We start from the raw sequence: 24,781 nt of genomic DNA on the forward strand, positions 1-24,781 counted from the left end.
CTGAAAGGATTTAGTAGAGAACATCGACGATAAAGTTCGCAACTTTTGGTCGCTGATAAAAAAGCCTTGCCTGTACCGGAAGTAGCGTGACGTCACAGGTTGTGGAGCGCCTCACATCTGCACATTGTTTACAATCATGGCCAGCAGCAGCGAGAGCGATTCGGACCGAGAAAGCGACGATTACCCCATTAATTTGAGCGAGGATGAAAGATTTGTGGATGAGGAAAGTGAGAGTGAAGGACTAGAGGGCAGTGGAAGCGATTCAGATAGGGAAGATGCTTTGAGAGGCGGGTGGGACCTGATATTCAGCTGGGAATGACTAAAACAGTAAATAAACACAAGACATATATATACTCTATTAGCCACAACACAACCAGGCTTATATTTAATATGCCACAAATTAATCCGCATAACAAACACCTTCCCCCTCCCGTCCATATAACCCACCAATACAACTCAAACACTCGCACAACACAATCAATCCCACAGCCCAAAGTACCGTTCACCTCCGTAAAGTTCATACAGCACATATATTTCCTCAAAGTTACGTACGTGACATGCACATAGCGGCACGCACGGACGGGCAAGCGATCAAATGTTTGGAAGCCAAAGCTGTACTCACGGTAGCGCGTCTGCTATCCAACTCAAAGTCCTCCTGGTTGTGTTGCTGCAGCCAGCCGCTAATACACCGATCCCACCTACAGCTTTCTTCTTTGCTGTCTTCATTGTCCATTAAACAAATTGCAAAAGATTCACCAACACAGATGTCCAGAATACTGTGGAATTTTGCGATGAAAACAGACGACTTAATAGCTGGCCACAATGGTGTCCCAATATGTCCGCACAATCCGTGACGTCATGCGCAAACATCATCATACCGAGACGTTTTCAGCAGAATATTTTGCAGGAAATTTAAAATTGCACTTTACTAATCTAACCCGGCCGTATTGGCATGTGTTGCAATGTTAAGATTTCATCATTGATATATAAACTATCAGACTGCGTGGTCGGTAGTAGTGGGTTTCAGTAGGCCTTTAAGGACCTTTTGCAAAAAATATAGTCAAAGAATATCTCTATGACAGCACTCTAGTGTTTTTAAGAATCTACTCCAAAATGTGATTCTCTCACCTTTTTTTTTTTCAAATCAACTCACAGGTCACTAGTTGAACAGCCCAAATGATGAAAAAGAGAGGACCTAAAATAGAACCTCAAAGAACACTTCTAGTATAACGAAAAAAGATGAACAAATGACCACTGACTGCATCCGTAGTAAACAAGCAACAACGATACTTTAGTTACATGAATCACATTATAAAAAAAAGTGTAACTACCAAAAAGGAGATAACTTATCACAGGTTTGGGCAGTAGTGTTCAATGTTTGCTTGCAAGGTTAAAATGTCAATGCAAGGATCTGTCAATGTGATTACACTGGTCCAAGTTCCTCTATACACAGGAGCACTAGAAATTTGAGAAATTAGCTGTAAAAATGTTTGTCTCACAAGTTTTACACTGAAACTGGGGTCATTCCCGTGCCGAATTTGGCTCCCATGCCACCAGTTGAATGGCTGTTCTGTACAGTATGTTGTTGGTATTTACGCACACAGCCAGATTACCCTCCTGGTGATCCAATTATCACTCTGTCTGCAGCGCATTAAGAGGGTCTGCAGATCTCACAGCTTTTGGTGCAAGATTATCTGTCATAGATTACCCTAGCTTCTTACTATTTGATTTAAAATAATAATTTAATATCCTAAAGGGATTTTAGAGGCTTTTGTAATATTTTGTTGTGACTAATCAATGCTGAGCTGCATCTGTTGATCAGCTTTGAGCGTGATCGATGTGTCAACATACACATTTTTCACCATGTTTTATTACATCTGGCAACGTTTTATTCTAATAAGCCATCATTTTCAGGTGTACCTATTGTGTGTGTATTGTATTAAACAATCTGGCTGATAGTACTTTTCAGGCATGTAAACCAGCACAGTAATTGTTAATTGCTGCTAAACTTCCCATTCCCACCAGCGCTGATGGGTTTTTAAAGGCTGATGCTGCACTTTTAGACTTCTATTTGCCTCTCAGAAGTTGTCAGACCTGCTAAAGGTGTATGTGACAGGATGCCGAGCTTGTCTGAGTTGTGAGAAAATGTGATGATTACCAACTCTAAGTGCTGTCGCATCGATGTGTGTGTGAAACAGCTGGTGTATACAGAAGGTAAAAAAAAGGTAGACACATTACACTGCGAAAGTGGAAAATCATCATTTTGCACTTTTTTCCCTACACTAGCACCCAAAAAAATAAAAACACTTTAAGCACATATTTTAGTATATTATACCATATTTTAGTCACTTGACTCACCCAGAAATGTGCAAACTTTCAAATTATGTTATTATATTGTTTTGTTTGAAACATCTTTTGATCCAGCACTTTAATGGAATTGGCTCCTTGTGCACGGATGTACGTTACTGGGTCGTAAATAATACATTATTGTGTTAGTAGTTTATTTTTGTTATGGTAAAAACAAAAAAAGAAAAACAAAACAAAAAAACAATACTGTAAAGTACAGATAAAGAAACAAATAATTCACAATTAAAACATTAACAATTAAAACAATACATAATGATTAGGTTTTTCGTATACAAAAAGGAGTAGGAAGAAGTGAAAACTATTTACCTCCCACCCCTTATTGATAAATTAACTATCACAATGTATTTTCATTATCATCTATACAATAATTAATTTACTGATTTTATCGTAATATATCATGAATAGTCTTTATCTTATGTATATACACAATTTTTGGCACACAGAGACGTATGTGTAGTGTACACTTATAGACACACACACACACACACACACACACACACATATATATATATATATATATATATATATATATATATATATATATATATATATATATATATATATATATATATATATATATATATATATATATATATACAGACACATGCCGTATTTTTCGGATTATAAATCACAGTTTTTTTCATAGTTTGGCCGGGGGTGCGACTTATACTCAGGAGCGACTTATGTGTGAAATTATTAACACATTACCGTAAAATATCAAATAATATTATTTATCTCATTCACGTAAGAGACTAGGCGTATAAGATTTCATCGGATTTAGCAATTAGGAGTGACAGATTGTTTGGTAAGCGTATAGCGTGTTCTATATGTTATAGTTATTTGAATGACTCTTACCATAATATGTTACGTTAACATACCAGGCACATTCTCAGTTGGTTATTTATGCGTCATATAACGTACACTTATTCAGCCTGTTGTTCACTATTCTTTATTTATTTTAAAATTGCCTTTCAAATGTCTATTCTTGGTGTTGGATTTTATCAAATAAATTTCCACAAAAAATTTGACTTATACTCTAGTGCGACTTATATATGTTTTTTTCCTTCTTTATTATGCATTTTCGGCCGGTGGGATTTATATTCCGGAGCGATTTATAATCCGAAAAATACGGTAGATACAAATAATATGTGTATATAGATACACATAGACACGTATGTACAAATATTAAGTGACGGTAACACCAAAAAATAATAGGTAAATAAATACCCAAATAAGAATAATAATGATAGTGTAAATAACTTGTGTTTGTAAGAAACCTTGAATAGATTAAGTGTATTAACTTTTTCCCCCTAATATTGGATTTGGGGAATTTACAGCATTATTTTTTGCACATGCCTCACAGTAAGAAGATAAAGCAGGACCACCAAGTACCAAGGATTTGTCAGGATTTGATGAGCGTTGCTTGTAGCGTGACCCCAAGGATGCGGAAATAGCAGACGGCGTGCAAGTAAAATTGTATTTAATGGCAACAGGGAGGTGCACGGGAAGCCGACTAATAAGTCAGAGAAGGAGGCACCCAGGTGGAACTAAATAGAACTACGGTAATTCATGAGAGTCATGTGTACTGGCAGGACTTGGAACAGAAAGCGAAGGTGCTTCAAATAGGAAATACTGACAAAACAAGAGCACCAGGACAGGAAGTGATTCAAATACACTGGAAGTTGAAACTACAAATAAGAGCACTGAACAGGAATTAAAACGCCAAACACAGGAAAACAAACATGACCAAACTGTCAGTAGCAAGCCTGACAGGTATGGTTCACATATGAAATTAATAATATCTCATTTTCAACAAGGTTCAAGATGTTCATCAAAATGTTAGCTTTGACACAAGGCTCATTTGTCAATGTTTTGTTTCGATAGCTCAACATATATTAACCTACATTGCATTGCATTTAGTATCTTTCAAACATCAGAGTGGACCCTGCATCCTTCAAATGTTCTGTAAGCGACTCTCACTGGAAAAAGTTTGTACAGCAAATGGTTGTCTTTGGAACTGTATTTTCTGGGTTTAGCCGTTGTCCTCCCATGGTCCGAAAATAGGTTAGCGTAATTGGAAATTCTTAATTGCCCAAAGGTCAATAGTGATATTTTGATACAGATGTTGTATGGGGTCTGCATGCGTCTAGGAGTCCTCTGGCTTTTCCCCCCAGTCCAAAAAACTGTACTGTATGTTCGCTTTATGGAAGACTCAATTTGTATGTACTCTTTTTGACTGGCGGTTGACCAATTGACTGGTGATCATTCTATTTTGCAACTTTGGAAATACTTCTAAGGGTTTGGGTTAAAGATAACTGATGGATGGATAGACTATTAGGTATACGTGAATGTATTGACATACACAAGAAATAACTCACTATGGCTGTGAAAACATGATGGCAATCCAAGGAAGACTGATGTGTGTTTTACCTGAAGAAGCCAATGTTTATGCATCATCATGTGTCCACTAGAGAGCAGTGTAGCATCAGCCATCTTAAGCTGAAAACCAACAACCACAGCATACTATTAGAACCTCAACATACCATATTAATTTTAACACCTTTACATTGAGACATCTGTCAATCCATTTTTACTGCCTGTCGTCATTTGGTGTTAGTTTATTTCGAACGTGCGAGGATCACAAGTATGCCGGAGCCTATCCTAGCTGAGCTTGAGGGAGAGGTCAGGTACACCCTGGACTGGGCGACAGTCAGTCACAGGGCACATAACAGACAAACACTAATAGGCGATTGTGAGGATCCAAAAGTAGCCAGAGTACCTGGAGAGGCAGCCCGGGAGAAAATGCAAACCCAACATATTGATGCGACAGCAAGCGTGCTGTGATGCTAACCACTAGGCCAGGGGTCGGCAACCCAAAACGTTGAAAGAGCCATATTGGACCAAAAATACAAAAAACTAATCTGTCTGGAGCCGCAAAAAATGAAAAGTCTTATATAAGTGCTATAATGAAGGCAACACATGATGTAAGTGTCTATATTAACTATATTAGCCTACTATCAAAATTACTTTAAAAGTCTTATATAAGTGTTATCATGACGACAACACATGACGTAAGTGTCTATATTAGCTATAATAGCCTGCTATCAAAATGACTACGTGTCGCAGGCTGAAGCAAATCTTTGTTGGCAGAAATGTTGAAATTTAATATTTATTCTGCACATTTTTACAACATTAGAAACCATTAGTAAATCAGAGGCTACTCAGAAGGTAAGATAACTCCTGGAAATGACTTTAATGGCCAAAGGTATAGATGTGTGTGTCCAAGTTAAAGGAAACGGCAGGTTGTCTTCTTTTAATAGATTTAGAGTCATACCAAAGACTATAAAAATGGGACCCATAACCTCCCTGCTTGGCACTCAGCAACAAAGGGTTGGAGTTGGGGGTTAAATCACCAAAATGATTCCCGGGCGCGGCGCCGCTGCTGCCCACTGCTCCCCAAGGGGATGGGACAAATGCAGAGGACAAATTTCACCACATCTAGTGTGTGTGTGACAATCATTGGTACTTTAATCTTTAATCTTTATTACACTCTTTGGCAAGCTAGGTAATGTTTGCTGTGGTCTGGAACAACATGGCACACAAACTACTATCTAAAATGTGTCATGAGAAATGCAAAACTAAATTATATACAAAGAGGATAAAAGTAAAAGATATTAAATTACCTCAAATATACCTACAAGTGAGACATAATGATGCAATACAGCTAGCCTAAATAGCATGTTAGCATTGATTAGCTTAGTCATTCAGTAACCAAATATGCCTGATTAGCACTCCAACAAGTCAATAACATCAACAAAGCTCACCTTTGTGCATTCAGGCACAACATACAACTTTTGGTGGACAAAATGAGATAAAGAAGGAGTGGAAGATTTTACATGTAAACAAACTGTTGCGTCACAGTCCACACTATGGAGAGTTCAAGAACTGCAAAAATTAGTCGGACAAAACGATGTTCACCAAATACTTATATTAAACATGTTAAACAGTGGGCTTTCTAACAATTGGTAAGGTTTGTGTCATGTTTGTCCTCAAACAAAAAAACATACTAAAACAAAAAAAGGATTTCCCCCCCATCTTTTTCCATTTTCAATGCTTTTTTCAAAATGCTCCAGGGAGTATACGTAAATGTATTGACATACACAAGAGAGCCGGGTTGCTGACCCCTGCACTAGGCCATTATAAATTGCCCCCAAAAATATGCAAATACTGTAAAGGGAACACTAAAGTAACACATCCTAGATCTGATTGAATGAAATATTCTTCTTTGTACTTTACATAATTGAATGTGCTGTCAACAAAATCACACAAAAATGATCATTGGAAATCAAATTTATTAACCCATGGAGGCCTGGATTTGGAGTCACACTCAAAATTAGAGTGGAAATACACTACCTTGAATTATTTTCCATTTGCACAACAGCATGTGGAAGTGATTATTAATCAGTATTGCTTCCTAAGTGGACAATTTGATTTCACAGAAGTGTGATTGACTTGGAGTTGCATTGTGTTGTTTAAGTGAGAGCGGTTTAGTATTTGGATATTATTACACTGTGGGTTTTTTTTCTTTCTAAAAGCTGTCATGTTTTACTGCAGACAGACTGGAGATTAAAGAGCTGGTAAACAAAGACAGTGTACGTTTAGTGATGCCCTCCTCAGCAGCCAGGATACCGACTATTACGTCACTTGTGACATTTTACACTCACTCATTTCCCTGCCCTGTGTCAAACAATACACTACGCACACACTCGGCTGCACACACACACTTACGGTACAGGAGCAAAAAAAAACAAAAAACATGTGGGAGCTGGGCTCCCAGAGACTTATGCATAGGAAGGGATTCTCACACTTTCTGGCTCGCCGTTATGCTGGCCGCCAGTCGGCTCGATCAGATAAATATGAGGCTTGTAATGCGACCACAGGGACGAGGCTGATGGGATCATAAAGAACGACGTTGCAGGTCACTGGGAGAACACAGCAATATGGACTGGCTCATTGGAAAACAGAGCAGCGAGACTGAAGGGTACACAGAACTATATATTTTCTTGTGTGTTCTCACTGATATGACATAGATCAGATTGACAAGAGTTCTTATTTGCACTTAAACTCAATACAGTAAACTAAACATGTTTAGTTCATTGCCTGGCGTGTTGGTAAAGTATTCAACAGAGATCTTTACACTATGGCTTTGTACTGGCTTCTTAATAAAAAAACTGGTCAGTCTCTGATCCTTTGGTCACCATGAGCTGCTGCTAATTATAACTTGTAAAATGAGCCCTACTAAAACCAGTAAGACGTATCATTATAAAATAATGAGCTGCAACCATTTATAACTTACAAAGGAGCTAAAAGTGGGCTCTAGTATCCATCTATCTAGGTTAAAAATGAATGGTATGCAATTGGGATTAATCTAAATTAATACACAGCTACCCTGTGATTAATCAGATTAAAAATGTTAATCGTTTTAATAATAACACAACAGATGACACTCCAACTATTATCTTAGTCTGATGTCTACTTTATCCAGCCTACTTTGACAAAAGCATAAACATTAGGGGTGTGGGAAAAAATCGATTCGAATTCTAATCGCGATTCTCACGTTGTGCGATTCAGAATCGATTCTCATTTTGAAAAAATCTATTTAATTTTTTATTTTTATTATTATTAAAATGTTTATTTTATTTCATTTTTTATTTTTTAAATTAATCAATCCAACAAAACAATACACAGCAATACCATAACAATGCAATCCAATTCCAAACCCGACCCAGCAATAAACAGAGCAATTGAGAGGAGACACAAACACGACACAGAACAAACCAAAAGTAGTGAAACAAAAATGAATATTATCAACAACAGTATCAATATTAGTTACAATTTCAACATAGCAGTGATTAAAAATCCCGCTTTGACATTATCATTAGACATTTATAAAAATAAAAATAAAAGAACAATAGTGTCACAGTGGCTTACACTTGCATCACATCTCATAAGCTTGACAACACACTGTGTCCAATATTTTCACAAAGATAAAATAAGTCATATTTTTGGTTCATTTAATAGTTAAAACAAATTTACATTATTGCAATCAGTTGATAAAACATTGTCCTTTACAATTATAAAAGCCTTTTACAAAAATCTACTACTCTGCTTGCATGTCAGCAGACTGGGGTAGATCCTGCTGAAATCCTATGTATTGAATGAATAGAGAATCGTTTTGAATTGGGAAAAAAACGTTTTTGAATCGAGAATGTTGTTAAATTGAAAAAAAAAATCGATTTTGAATCGAATCGTGACCCCAAGAATCGATATTGAATCGAATCGTGGGACACCCAAAGATTCACAGCCCTAATAAACACGAATATAACATTTATGGAGAGCAAAACATTTTAAGTTAATTTTGTGACATCGTCCTGCGATGTGAGACGTTCTCAAGTGCCTTTTTTTTTTTTTGCAAAATCAACATCAACAATTGTAATGGCTTAACTCACGTGTGACATTGTTGACAGTCATTGTATTGAGTTTGTGTGTTTAAACCTATAATCAGGACATTAAAAAATAAAAAAAAATTAAAAAAAAATAAAATAAAAAAAAAATATATAAAAACCTATAATCTATGACGCTAGTCCTGTGCATCCTTGTGTAAGACACTTCACCCACCTTGGCTAGTGTATAGCTGTGTTTTTCAACCACTGCGCCGCGGCGCACTAGTGTACCGTGAAATACAGTCTGGTGTACCGTGGGAGATTAATTTCACCTAATTGGGTTAAAAATATTTTTTGCAAACCAGTAATTATAATCCGCAAATGTGCCGTTGTTGAGCATCTGTGCTGGTTAGAGCTCGGCAGAGTAACCGTGTAATACTCTTCCATATCAGTAGGTGGCAGCAGGTAGCTAATTGATTTGTAGATGTCGGGAACATGGTTTGTCGTGGTCACAATATGCAGACGACAGCGGGAGGCAGGTTGCAGGTAAAAAGGTATCTAATGCTTAAACCAAAAATAAACAAAAGAAATTGAAGCTTAGGGATGGCTATGCGAAACTAAACTAAAACTGAACTGGCTGCAAAGTAAACAAAAACACAATGCTGGATGACAGCAAAGACTTACAGCGTGTGGAGCAGACGGCGTCCACAAAGTACATCCGTACATAACGTGACAATCAACACCAAAATAGGAGCGCAAGACAATAACTAAAACACTACACACAGGAGAACACCAAAAACCTCAAAATAAGTCACAGCGTGATGTGACAGGTCGTGACAGTACACCTACTTTGAGACAAGAGCTATAGTGATGAATGCATGGTCATGGTTTGAATTCATATCCAAGAATTGCAAGAACGACTTTTTACTGTCAATATCGGCTGCTGAGTTTAATTTTTTAATGTTTTCTGCTGGTAGTGTGCCTCGGGATTTTTTCAATGAAAAAAATGTGTCTCGGTTCAGAAAAGGTTGAAAAACACTGATATATAGTATAAGTATAAATGTAAATGAATGTTTCGCCAGTAATTTGAGAGGCAAGCTGTGGCTACAGCTGTCGCTTAGCCAGTTTGCGACTGTGGAGTAAATCAATTGAGGGTTCAGTTCAGTGCAAAGTGCATTATTTTAGTGTGTTATTATTATTACCTTCTAAGCTGTGGAATGTGATGAAAAAATGTATTGTACATTATCCACAATGTCACTGTTGGAAAGTGAATTGTGAATTATATCTTTTTATCCCTTTTCTCCCGAGACTCAAAGCACTTTACATAGTAAACCCATTAGCTACATCTTTACGCTCCATTTAAACCAGTGTGGGTGTCACTGGGAGCAGGCGGGTAAAGTGTTTTGCCCAAGGACACAACGGCAGTGACTGGGTTGGCGGAAGCGGGGATCGAACCCTTAAGTTGCTGGCACTGCCGCTCTACCAACCGAGCCACGCCACCCGTTAGATGGGTCTCATGTCTTCTTGTTGTTTAAGTTGAGCTTTTCATTTCACTGCAAACATTACAAAACACAGGCAGTCCATTTTTGGGAGCTTTATTAAAAAATCCATCCATCCATCCATTTTCTACCGCTTGTCCCGTTTGGGGTAGAGGGGGGTGCTGGAGCCTATCTCTGCTGCATTCGGGCGGAAGGCGGGGTACACCCTGGACAAGTCGCCACCTCATCACAGGGCCCCCCTTAAAATACTGGCTATAAATACATTTGTATTGTAGTGAAGCAAAATGTGGCTTCGTACTTGATGGAGAAAGCCCTTGTTGGCAAGTACGGTAGTCAGATGTTTCTCGTTATTGGTCAGCAGGGTCTTGCAAACCTTGGTCCGCTTTACAGACATCCTGAAATCCTGAAGGTTTTGAGGCAGTTGCTTGGCAACTCAATGTTTCAGCTCCCGCTACAGAATTTATATGAGACTATAAGATCGAGGGACTGGCTAGGCCACACCAGAAACTTAATGAGTTTCTTTTTGAGCAAGTTGTTTGTTGTCGTGGTCTTATGTTTTGGGTTATTGTCATTTTGAAAGACCCGATTGCCCACTGTTTATGCGCGGCACCATTGTCCTCTACTACCATGAGGGTTGGGTACCTTTCACATTTAAATCGACATGGCATTAATTACGGTACCTGGGAATCAATACCGGTACTCAGCGGTACCAATTTCCGGTAGTTTCGTGTTTTCTCAAATGTGTTAGAAAATGTTGCTTAAAAGAAACATTTATTTTTCCAATTCAACACTGAGCTGTGCTGTCCAGTTGTTAACCTTGTTTTCTTATACTTCTGTGTCTAATTTGAAAGTACTGTATATATTATACAGTATAGTAGTCTTGGCATGCAGTTTACGTTCCAAGACGTTAAATGGTAGTAGTGTATGGACTACGATTTGTTGCCTTAGCAACGAGATAGTCTTTGCCATTAGGTTGAATGTGCCAGTCTTATCTTTTGTGACGCCCTATAAGGTGTTTATACTGTAAGTATTGTGTTGGTTGATTGATTGATTGATTGATTGAATCTTTTATTAGTAGATTGCACAGTACAGTTCTTATTCCGTACAATTGACCACTAAATGGTAACACCCGAATAAGTTTTTCAACTTGTTTAAGGGTCCACGTTAATCAATTCATGGTAATTGTTACACACCAGCTGTTTGATTGTAACATGCATCTACGTTTTAGTTTTGATTACTAAATTTGGAAGTGTGAAATAGTCATGTAAAATCACTAATGCTAATCTTCAGCATTTCTATGGCAAATCCATTGAGAAGTGGAGCCTTTCTGTACTTTTCAGCGCCTTATTCTTGCTTTTTTGGCATGGAAAATTGTAGCATTACCTAGTCCGCTCTGAGTGCTTGACTGCTTGTTTCTGTCAGGGACGAGTTTGCAGACGGACGTGACGTCATGTGCAACAAAAGTATTTTTACGTGAATCGATAGTAGTACCAAGGTACTTTGGTAGGTACCTATAAAAGTACCAAATTTGGTATCCATCCCTAACCATCACCACTTCCAGAATGTTTTGTATTTTTTACGTTTTTTTTAATTCACGTATAAATACAGGAAATGTGCAGGAAACTATTTAAACTAGAGTACGACAGAAAAAAAGAGCAGTTTCTAGGGGAGCTTGACAGGCATGGTCGACACTGATCTGTCTCACCAAGCTTTTTTCTGAAGGGCAGGACTAATTTGAGTGCAGTGAGGGCCAGAATTCTTGCACTTGGATTGTATTGTTGTTATTCTGTCTCTGTTAAAAATAATCCTCCTGTGGAATTATGGGGTAGTCATGTTTTTGTAAATCTGACACATTGACACTTCATTGCTACCACTGCGTTTCTCTCTAAGAGTTCTGTCATTGATTTTGTCACTAATTCATTGCCATTACTACTCCTGTATTGCAACCCTTCATGATAATATCTCCAATATTTTTACCGTATTTTTCGGACCAGAAGTCGCATTTAAAATTCTTTCATTTTGTCAAAAATGGACAGTGTGCCTTATAACCCGGTGCGCCGAATGCACGTATTAATTCTGGTTTTGCTTACTGACCCCGCAGCAATTTTATTTGGTACGTGGAGTAATGATAAGTGTGACCAGCAGATGGCAGTCACACAAAGGAGATATACATGTAGACTGCAAGTTGACGCGAGCAAGTATCCGTAAGCAAGCAACAACAATACTTTAATGTTTTAGACTTAGACTTAGACTTAGACTTAGACAAACTTTAATGATCAACAAGGGAAATGGTTCCACACAGTAGCTCAGTTACAAATGATGGAAAAGATGGAAAGGACAATGCAGGTATAAAATAGACTAAAAGCAATATAAAATATAACATATATACGTAATATTTACATAATATATGTACAGTATAGGATATGTACTGATATATTATATGTTTATATCATATATACAATATATAACAATTACCATGTACAATATTACAGTATATGTAACAGCTGCAGCATAAAATAGAGAGTAAATCTAGAGTTTTATTGACAATATAGAACATTACACACGGCGCTCAAAAATCTGTCAAAATGTTTTAGAACGATTTTGGTAAACTACGAAGCCGCACCGCTTGATGGATTATCGGAGCATTACGGCTACCGTAGTCAGACGTACTGTGCTTCAACCTACGGGTATTATTATTTTGCGTGTATAAGTACCCCAAAATGGCATCTATTAGGAGACATATTATCTGGCGTTTTGTTTCGACCATTTTTTTTTTACCTATTAGTACCTTCTGATGTGTATTTGGGATCTGCATAAGTCCCAAAAATGTGTGCGCGTCTGTCATTGTGGTCCAACGATGTAGTCAGTAAGCTCCTTCTTTTTCTATATCCTCTTGTTCTGGGGCATTTATCCTCCGCTGTTGCCATTTCTAATATAAAGTACCGTATAGTTCTAACTTATATCTGTCAGTAGACTCGATATAAAAGCACTATCGGTACAACAAAGATGATGGGGGAAAAGACGAAGTGGAGCCACGTAAATAAGACCGCCCACAAAACTGCCCATCCTAAAGAGACGGTCAGAAAGCGGCTTGAAGATGATCTGTAAAACATAATCTATGCAACATTTTAACCAAAGAACCACTATTACATGTTATGTAGACAACTAGGAAGTGTTTGAAATGTAGAAAGAAAACATAATATGACCCCTTTAATGCGATTTATGATAAATAAACTTGAATAGGCCTGTTCACGGGCAGTGCGCCTTATAATCCAGTGTGCCCTGTGGTCCAAAAAATACGGTACATAAAAAGTTTCACCATCATTTCCCATGAGTTTTCTATATTTTGTTGTGTTTTCTTCACCTGTTTGTGTTCTTAAAGCACTGAGTTGTGCATCTTTTTTTTTCCCCCCTTCATTTGTTTATATTGTAGGATCAAAGAAGGACCAAAGCCTCAGTCGGCACAGTAAGTAAACGACATTACCCAGAGTGCTCTAGGCTTTGACACTTCTTGTCATTCGGTGCTGTGTGCTTCATGTGGCTCCCTCCTCCTTTGTCTGAGAGGAAGAGGAAAGAAATGTCGCTAAAGTCCTGGAATGCAGCATGCTGTGTAGTGAGACAGCTGCACTTTGTCATCATGCTATGCCAGGGGTCGGCAACCCAAAATGTTGAAAGAGCCATATTGGACCAAAAATACAAAAAATAAATCTATCTGGAGCCGCAAAAAATGATAAGCCGTATATAAGTCTTAAAATGAAGGCAACACATGATGTAAGTGTCTATATTAGCTATAATAGCCTACTATCAAAATGACGCAGGCTGAAACAAATTTTTCGTTGACAGAAATGTTAAAATTTTATATTTATTCTACACATTTTTACAACATTAGAAACCATTAGTAAATCGGAGGCTACCCAGAAGGTGAGATAACTCCTGGAAATTACTGGCTTTTAATGGCCAAAGGTATATATGTGTGTTTCCAAGTTAAAGGAAACGGCAGGCTGTCTTCTTTTAATAGATATATTACAATATTTGGCAAGCTAGGTAATGTTTGCTGTGGTCTGGAACAACACGGCACACAAACAACTATCTGAAATGCAGGCAATATTACACACAGATAATGTGTCATGAGACATGCAAAACTAAATTATATACAAAGAGGATAAAAGTAAAGGATATTAAATTACCTCAAATATACCTACAAATGAGGCATAATGATGCAATATCTACATACAGTTAGCCTTAATAGCCTGATTAGCTCTCCAACAAGTCAATAACATCAACAAAGCTCACCTTTGTGCATTCACGCACAGCATAAAACTTTTGGTGGACAGAATGAGACGAAGGAGTGGATGATTTTACATGTAAACAAACTGTTGCATCACAGTCCACACTATGGTGAGTTCAAGAACCGCCAAAATTAGTTCGGACAATTAAACATTAAACATGTTAAACAGTGGGCTTTCTAACAATTGGGAAGGTTTGTGTACTAAAACAAAAAAAAATATTTTCCCCCCATCTTTTTCCATTTTCAATCTTTTTTTTAAAAAATGCTCCAGGGAGCCACTAGGGCGGCGCAAAAGAGCTGCAAGCGGCTGGAGAGCCGCGGGTTGCCGACCCCCTTGCTATGCGGATGACTTCCATGACATTAATGGCGTTTCCTTTCCAATCAGCATTATTCAAAACAAAGTCCTACAACCTTCCCCAATGTCTGTGGCTGTTATTTCTCACCTTGTGTGTTGTTTGCACCTGGACTGGCTTGTGCAGCCTAGAAATAAAATCACTGTCCTAGATGCAGTTGTGCTACTTTACTGTACTGTGGATGTATATCTTAACCAAATCTACTGTTGTTAGGCAAACCTGACCCCTATAGTGGCTCTCCTTTCCTCAGCTGAGCATTTGGTGCTGCGCTCATTTCCATTGGCTGTCGAGCTTTCTTGCTTCCTCTTTCTTCCCCACTCTTTCTGGTTGTTATTGTTGCACTCGTCGCTTCTCTGCCATGTCTCGGCCTACTCTCTGGTTGTGGTGAATGTGCCCAGGTATTGTTCACTTCCTGGAAATCACACCCCTGCTTCTTCAACTCCCTCCCAGAGCAGAATCTATTTCTCACGCCATGATGTACCAGTCACGATTATTTGCTTATTTGAACAGGTGGTTTCCCTTTAGTGGGATTACTGAGCTGGTAAATAATGTTCTTCAGCCACAGCAAAAGTCCCAAAATGACAAGGAGCCCGAACCTGACGCGTAAGTAGTAGATCAGACCCACTTTGATCTTTTTTTCTCCCAACAATGACCTTCAAAGCTGAGTGTACATTAGATTATGGTTGTCTACGCGTATCTGTGTGTGTATGTTTTTAAAAACTATTTTTTTTACATATGTGTTCAGTGTTTTTAGTGAAGCAAGCTACAGCTGTACCTCAATTTAAGAGTGTCTAACTGTTACGCTTTAAGTTAGAAGAAAACATTTGAGTTGCAAGCATCCGTGTCATTAATTGGCATAGCAAAGGTCACAATGGGATCAGTACAAAACATCTGGCTAGCGTTAGCTTATTGCTAGAGATGTACCTAACTTTCTTTTCCAACCATGGAAGGAAGAAAGTGAGTGTGAGTTACAGTGCTGAGAAGTGTATGATATTAATTGAATTGGAAAAATAAATCGTCAAAAACATGACCGAGCTTGTCGCCAATTTGGCGAAGCAAGCCATTCTGCACCATTGTGAAACAGAATAAGTGTAATGTCAGCAAAGGATGTTAAATGATATCTAAACGGCGGACATGTATCCATGAAACTATGAAAAAGCTGCTGATGGTGTATTTGACGGAGAATCAGCTGGAAGGACAAACTGTAGAAGTCCATTCTCCAAGGTAAACTGTACATTATTATTACATTTCTTCAACAAACTACTGTATAGTTCTTAGCAGTACATATTGTAATGTTTTATACAATATGTATTATCTAAAGTTAGTTTTATCTTTTTAAAAGGCATGCTATTTGTTCAAATTGTACTGTTTTTGGGGACCAAGCATCGATGAAATGTATTTAAATGAATTTCAATATGAGGCCTTGGTTTGAGATACGCATGTTTTGAGTTAAGAGCTCCATCACAGAACCAATTAAGCTCGTAAGTTGAGGTACTACTGTACTTAAACACTACACATGTTCATCCCCTCTTTTCCCAATCTATATATAATTCATTGCAAACTTGGTTGTTTTTTTTTGTCTCAAACTAAATATGATAATGCAAAAAAACATATGGTTAACTCGTCTGCCTCAACAGCCAGGTATGGTACTTCAGCTCAGACCTCTCTGTATGCGCTTTGGTTGTTTTCCCGTCACTCCTTGAAATGTTCATTATTATAAATTTACCCATGTAACATTGACATAACTCTGTCTGTGTTCCTTGTAAAAAGCTTTAGTTTTACACAGCATCTGCTTTTGAGCTATAATGGGAATGGATCTCTGTTAAGTTCACTGTGGATCCACCGGTGTGTATCCTGTTGTGTTAAAAGATGAGTCAGGGTATAGTATGTCTCCCTCTTGTGGAACTCACAGGAAAATATTACAGTGTGTGTGCAGTCATGATGCTGGAAGGTCATTTACTATATTATATTATATTATGTAACTTGTATAATAAAAACACACTGTCCTTATATCTAACAATATAGCATGAATCGTATTATGCAGTACAGCAGGATTTTTTTTTTTTGCAAAGTCTGAGACACATTTTTTTAACAACATATCAGCACATTTGTTTATGTGTATTTTAATGCCATGATATAAGCTGTAAAAAGCTTAGTAAAAAAAAAATGGAGCTCTAAAGTTGGGTAACAGCACTTTAATTAATTTAATCACAAGCTTTAAATGAGCAAAGAAACAAATTAAATGCCATATATTTTTAAAAAAGAACGATAGCGGGACAAAAGTTAATTGTATATATGAACATGACTGTATTTTTGACCTTAATATACACTACCGTTCAAAAGTTTGGGGTCACGTTGAAATGTCCTTATTTTTGAAGGAAAAGCACTGTACTTTTCAATGAAGATAACTTTAAACTAGTCTTAACTTTAAAGAAATACACTCTATACATTGCTAATGTGGTAAATGACTATTCTAGCTGCAAATGTCTGGTTTTTGGTGCAATATCTACATAGGTGTATAGAGGCCCATTTCCAGCAACTAACACTCCAGTGTTCTAATGGTACAATGTGTTTGCTCATTGGCTCAGAAGGCTAATTGATGATTAGAAAACCCTTGTGCAATCATGTTCACACATCTGAAAACAGTTTAGCTCGTTACAGAAGCTACAAAACTGACCTTCCTTTGAGCAGATTGAGTTTCTGGAGCATCACATTTGTGGGGTCAATTAAACGCTCAAAATGGCCAGAAAAAGAGAACTTTCATCTGAAACTCGACAGTCTATTCTTGTTCTTAGAAATGAAGGCTATTCCACAAAATTGTTTGGGTGACCCCAAACTTTTGAACGGTAATGTACATACAAATATTTCCCTGTTTGACATAATTATAACCGAACAATATTTATACAGCACCTAATCAAATTAGCTTGCTCATTAGGAAGTTTAACTGCTCACACATTGCTACAAAAAGGGATTATTCTAATTTCAGGATTGTAATATATTGTATAGTGATATTGCATTATATTGGCATGTAGCCAATGATATTTAACTTTTTGGTAAAATTCAAGTTAATTTACTGCTACTGTCCAAGTTAATTTACTGCTACTGTCCCTTCAAGAATACAAAATAAATTCGCTTCAGATTAAAGTTTTATATTTAATAAATTACATTTGAATAGAATATACAGTACAGGTCAAAAGTTTGGACACACCTTCTCATTCAATGCGTTTTCTTTATTTTCATGACTATTTACATTGTAGATTGTCACTGAAGGCATCAAAACTATGACAAAACTACATGTGGAGTTATGTACTAAAAAAAAAAAAAAGGTGAAATAACTGAAAACATGTTTTATATTCTAGTTTCTTCAAAATAGTCACCCTTTCCTCTGATTACTGCTTTGCACACTCTTGGCATTCTCTCGATGAGCTTCAAGAGGTAGTCACCTGAAATGGTTTTCACTTCACGGGATGTGTCTTATCAGGGTTGATTAGTGGAATGTCTTGCTTTATCAATGGGATTGGGCCCATCAGTTGTGTTGTGTATGAGAAGGTGTGTCCAAACTTTTGGCCGGTACTCTATGTATATTTTAGAGGCGATACAGTTCAACACAATTATTGCTGTACTTAAAGTTTATATCAATGCTAATTTCCAACTCTTGTCCGTAGCTGCGGCATTTCAACTAATACCATTGTCTAACACACGATAAAAGCATGCAATCAATATCAACATACATGGAAATGAAATACAAAATACAAGGTGAAACCTTAAAAAACAATTACAACCAGGGCCTTTGTTTTCCTTTAAGCCAAAATGTATCCTTTGTTGTGAACATATTAATATATGTTTATAATTTGATTTCTGTTGGTAACATATTCCATAGTTGACAGTGACGGAAAAGGCAGATTGTCTAAATGTAGTTTGTCTGAGGTAATATTTACAGTTCCGAGCCATCATGCTCCTAGTTCCCCTAATACTGTTATGCCTTTTAATGTACCTAAAGAGAGGCTCTTGGGATAGATTGTGAAAATAACCTTCAAAAAACAGAAATGAATACAATTCTGCATTTTATAAATTGTACTTTTTCAGTATTTGGCCGTACATGCCAGCAGATGGACTTTTTAAATTTTTTTTTTTTTAGATTAAAACCATCCAAACATGATTTCACTAGAAGGACCAAAAGCCCTTATATACACTTTAACCCAGACCTGGGCAAATTAAGGCTCGGGGACCGCATGCGCCCCGTTAAGCTTTTCAATCTGGCCCGCCGGACATTCCTAAAAAATGTTTTTAGATCTTTAAGTTGGAAACTGTAGGCACCATTATGATGTGCAGTGATGTTTTCAAATGACCGTAAGTCTTGAACTAAACAAAGTATTTCAATGGTTGGAATCTGCGTTTTTGCATGATATACTAGTTACTATGGTAATCTAATTAGTTACTATGGTAATCTAAGTCACAGCAGCTCAGACGAGGCACCAAGCAGTGTGGGTGGGGAGCGTTTCCACAGAGTGTTTCCAGAATGGCCAGCCTGAAATGTGGGTGTCAGGGACAGACGCGGAAGGAGATTTTTACAACAAAGTTGTAAACCTTAGTGATATATCAGATATATCAGATCGTAGGTGGGGTTTTTTTTTTACCCTTCACGTTCATATTTCGCTGTGTTTGTTGCATTTTTGTTGCGTTTCGCTTGATGGTAAAATATGTCGATGGAGAGGGGGTGTGACGTTCATATGTTGTCAATATTCAGTGTTTTATCGTTCGTAGTTAATATTGTAAATCCCACATTCTTAATTTTCATGTACATTCTGTGTGTCTCATTCAGTAAAAAATGTTTTAAGGCGGTCTGTCATAACATTTTTAGCATTCAATCAGACATTATGGTGAGGTTTTTTATTAGTGTTACTAAAAATAGATATACCGGCCCCCAGACACATTTTTTTTCTCAAAATTTGGCCCCCCCGAGTCAAAATAATTGCCCAGGCCTGCTTTAACCCAATAAGTCCTGAAGTGACATACACTATACAAAATGTTTCCAAAAAATTTCAATTAGTACAATCTTCAAAAATATACTTTACAATATTCAACTGTATTTTATGAATTTGTATATCATATTTGTAGTATGTTAGACACAAAATTCGAAATGTGTTCTGTTTTCCGCTTGGTCTATTGTATAACCCCCATAATTTACCTTTAAGCTTTAATGGGTCCTGGTTCACATAGGGTAAATGTGCATAGTTGCTTTTCTTATTTTACCACTATTATTGTTTAGTAGAGTACAAGAACCGAGCAGTGACATAAAGCATATGTTTATTTCACCTTGGCTGTGGGTATTTTGAGTCTGCCATATGTCCAAAAGAGAGGCTCGTGTTACCGGCAGCGTGTCGCTGCTGGGGCACATCCCAGAGTTAAGGATACTGATGCTACAATGAACAGTGTATGATTACTTATCAGCGGTCTCACCTACATTTGACCGCGTTTGAATAGGTGAAGCCACGGTGGACCAGCTGCCTGATGTTACTTGGCAAAGCTCAGCTTTTTTTTTTATTTCCTTCTATGCATTTTGTGGAAATGCATTCATTAGGTACACAATGACAGCTGATCTGGCGTTAAGTGTAGTGTAACTAAATTCATATTTGACCACAATGAATGATTTTATTATCTATTTTACCACTAAACGACAATCTAATAGTCATGATCCTGTGTGTGGTAATCATTGCTTACTGCAGTGTTTCTCCAATAGCAGGGGAGATTTTCATTATTTGTATCTACTACACTCATTCTCTAGCACTGGTGTCAAACTCAAGGCTCGGGGGCCAGAATTTGCCCGCTGGATAATTTCATATGGCCAGCGAAAGCCTGGAAATAATACACGTCAATAAAGTACTTTATTTTCCCCACTAAATATATTCATTTGTTTAATTTTGACATAAAGAATACATGTACTGCAAGCCATTGCATATATTTTGAACTTAAATATCTAATAATGCAACGCATATTATCATACAGTACATTCCAAACATGTTATTGTGCTAAAATGAAAATAAATACTTAAATATCGGACCTATAAAAATTACCTATGATTACAAAACAAGTTATTTATCAAATTGTACACCGTAAGAATGACAATATATTTTACCGTAAAAACTGGTAGCTCAGTTTACTGTAAAAAACCCCCCAAAAAAACAGTGTTACTGTGTTTCAATTTACAGTAATATGCTGTAAATACCTGCTCAGTGGCCTTGTGGTTAGAGTGTCTGCCCTGAGACTGGAAGGTCGTGAGTTCAAACCCCGGCCGAGTCATACCAAAGACTATAAAAATGGGACCCGTTGCCTCCCTGCTTGGCACTCAGCATCAACGGTTGGTATTGGGGGTTAATTCACCAAAATGATTTCCGAGCGCGGCCACCACTGCTGCTCACTGCTCCCCTCACTCCCCAGGGAGTGAACAAGGGGATGGGTCAAATGCAGAGGATAATTTCACCTAGTTAAAGTTAAAGTACCAATGATTGTCACACACACACTAGGTGTGGCGAAATTATTCTCTGCATTTGACCCATCACCCTTGATCACCCCCTGGGAGGTGAGGGGAGCAGTGAGCAGCAGCGGTGGCTGCGCCCGAGAATCATTTTTGGTGATTCAACCCCCAATTCAAACCCTCGATGCTGAGTGCCAAGCAGCGAGGTAATAAGTCCCATAGTGTGTGTGTGTGTGTGTGTGTGTGTGTGTGTGTGTGTGTGTGTGTGTGTGTGTGTGTGTGTGTGTGTGTGTGTGTGTGTGTGTGTGTGTGTGTGTGTGTGTGTGTGTGAGACTATCGTTGGGACTCTAACTTTTAACTTTAAAAACCACTGTGAATTTTACAGTAAAATTCAGGCAACTGAGCTGACAGTTTCTTGCCATAAAATCTACATGTTTTTGTTTTTTTACAATGCACGTTAAAACATACATACTGAAATGCATAGGCAATTGCGTAATAATACTGTACAGGGTGAAATTTAAAAAGATTACGCCAAAATTATCACTCGATATTTCAACAGTGAAAAACAATAGAAAACCTACCTTGAACACAAGTGTTGAACATAACTTCGAGTATTTATTTCATGCTTTACAAGTGCTCAATATGACCCCCACCAAATTGTGTCAATGGCATTTGTTTTCGCAAACTTAAGCACACGAAACGCCTTCTGTTGAGGAGCCGCCATTTTGAGAGTGAATAAACACGCCGTCTTCCTACAATTGAACGGCGGCGAAAGGTTCACATGACTGCAACGGTGAAATTGTAACCCAATAAAACCTGGATAACTCCTGTATCAATGGCAATGCTTGAGAACTGAATATTCTTTTTTACTAACCCTGTATAATGAGGCAAATCCTTATACATGTATATTCATATATCATCCAATGTTACAGACGACCCGCTGAGGGCAGCCATAACTGTGATGTGGCCTTCATGGTAACGAGTTTGTTCCGTAGTATTCATGTTAGAACGTCACACAAGCCTGCAGCCAGGTGGCAGTAGTGCTCAATCTAATTAACAGGCTCTTTGTTCTACCCAGTAGAAGTTTTAAGTACACAGTTCAGTTCAGTTCAGTTTCAGTTTATTTCGAACGTGCATACAATACAATGTAATTCATCACATATTTCCAGTTGTTTCATAAAAGCACGTCCGAAAAGGAGTATGAAGAAGCAGAGCTTATTTAATCCTACCCCTTTTCATACCAAAGCAATTTTATGCTATTTCCCTGTTCACTGCAGCATAACAGTGAACAAATAAATAATAAACAAATAATATACCATAGTAAGTAAACACATATTAAATACATCAATTATCTTTGTCTCAATAAAAAAAATTAAAAAAAATTAAAAAAAGGTCCAAGATATTCATCATAATTCTTGTTCTGTGTACTTTGTGAACACTTAAACTGAATCATATTGGTGCTTTGTTTGATTTGTTTGGTTAATCCGTTCCATAATTTAATTCCACGTACAGATATGCTGAAGGTTTTAAGTGTTGTACAAGCTTACAAATGATTTAAATGAGATTTTCCTCTAAGGTTATGTTTCTCCGCTTTTGTTGAGAAGAATTGTTGTACATTCGTGGGCAGCAGGATATAATTTTTACTTTGTACATACATTTAGCGGTTTGCAAATGCACCAAATCGTTGAATTTCAATATTTGTGATTCAACATATAAAGGGTGTCAGGTTCAAACACAGATGACATCTATTAAACAAGACAAGAAGCAAGGAATTAAACAGAGACAGAATTCAATTTGGCTCAATTGAGGAGAGACACGTAGACACTGTACCCTTGACAGTGTCGTCCCACGCCCCTGACGAATTATTGTACGCCTCCTCTTTTATTTGGAATTTCCCTGATTACATGGCAACAGCTGTTTCTAAGGGAGGGGGTCGTAAACAGCCATCGCCTTTGGTGACAGAACAGTTCAAAGAAAAGGTCGTAAACAGTTCACAGAAAAGGTCGTGAAACAGTTCAAAGAAGAGGTCCCCGCTTCCTCTTCGCTTTGTAGATCTCAGGTCAAGACAATGTCTTTCTGTTGATTACAATACATGAAAGAAACAGAACACCTTCATGTTGCTTCCCATCCTACACAGTGGAGTTTTACAAGCCTTCTTCTTGGTAGGTTCAAAGACAGCTTTTGTCTTCTCGCCGGGAACTCATGGCAACACAAAGTTTTGTGATAACTTAGATACAATTATTCTAACAAAGGGTTTGTATGTTCTCTATATCCAACATTATGTATAAACACAGGAATTAAAAAAAAAAAAAAGAAGCATATATAAAGACGGTAACTAACACAGTCTGTTGTACAGATACTGTAAATTAATACACATAATCAAGTTTTCAATAGCAACTATATTCAGGTGGTCGTGGGATTGCTCAGTTTTGCCTGTCAATACAAGACTGCACTTTTCCTTTCATAACATCAAAACATTACCGATATAAGTATTTGAATGTAGCGCATTGATGAAGTTAGTATAAAACATGTTGATTGTTTACAGTCTTATTTACGTGATCCCTTTTAACATTGGCCCTTGTATCACAGTTTTTCCCCCCCCCCCCAGCCTGTTATCAGACCCTCTGTCAGCAAATGAGATTTAGTGAGATCTGTCGAACAAGGAGACGCACTAATCTCTGCTTGGTTATCACACAAAGGCTGTGGCACTTCTAATTCTTCTGTGCAACAAGAGACATAGTCGTGCATGTTTTGATGCCACGTGCACGCTAACAATAGCACGCACAGGCAGGTAGCGGTCTATGGCTGCTGTACTCTACTCAGGATTAAAAAGCACTGGCTGAGAGTAAAGGAAGCGTGTTTAGCTCAAACACGCACACACACACACACGTATGTGGTAAAAGGATAGTGCTGCTTAATAATTCACGAGCACTAATGAATGTTGCAGGGGATATGTGGGGCGAAACCAATTCTGATCGCCATATTATGAAGTCAGCCCAGTGTTTAGTTTCTAAGGAGATGCTCAATTGACATGTGTCATACAAAATGCATGTGAAGAGTCCATGTGTTTTCGGTAGGTTCTGAGGACGTGTCAAGATTTCAGGGTCTTCTGCAATAGATCAGCTGCTATGTAGCAGTAGCAGTAGGAGGCCATCTATTGGACAGTTGGTGATGTACAATACTACCAATGACTTGGTGCTTTTTCTATTTTTGTCTGGGAATTAAGATGTTATTTGAATAAAAAATACTGGCGCAAGTTAGTTTTTAAATTTAGAAAAAAATGTTACAATTTCATTATTTGTTTTACATTTCATGATTTTGTAATGTGTTCTAAATTGATTTTGGGTGTGAGATCT

General features: G+C 37.6%; 1 protein-coding gene across 23 annotated transcripts in view; it reads left to right on the forward strand.

Annotated features, from left to right (window-relative positions):
• Positions 1 to 24,781, forward strand: part of rims2a (regulating synaptic membrane exocytosis 2a) — a 305,210-nt gene that overhangs the window by 41,239 nt on the left and 239,190 nt on the right. For 15 of the 23 annotated variants that reach the window (XM_062063652.1, XM_062063653.1, XM_062063656.1 and 12 more), the window contains 2 exons: positions 13,743 to 13,775; positions 15,461 to 15,553. The exons of 7 other annotated variants lie outside the window; for them this stretch is intronic. In XM_062063652.1, coding sequence (XP_061919636.1) covers positions 13,743 to 13,775; positions 15,461 to 15,553 — 126 coding nt within the window. The remainder of the gene's footprint in view (positions 1 to 13,742; positions 13,776 to 15,460; positions 15,554 to 24,781) is intronic. One more of the 23 variants, XM_062063648.1, reaches the window with a different exon arrangement.

The sequence above is a fragment of the Entelurus aequoreus genome, linkage group LG11 (assembly GCF_033978785.1).
Source record: "Entelurus aequoreus isolate RoL-2023_Sb linkage group LG11, RoL_Eaeq_v1.1, whole genome shotgun sequence".
In the NCBI taxonomy this organism is placed as follows: Eukaryota; Metazoa; Chordata; class Actinopteri; order Syngnathiformes; family Syngnathidae; genus Entelurus; species Entelurus aequoreus.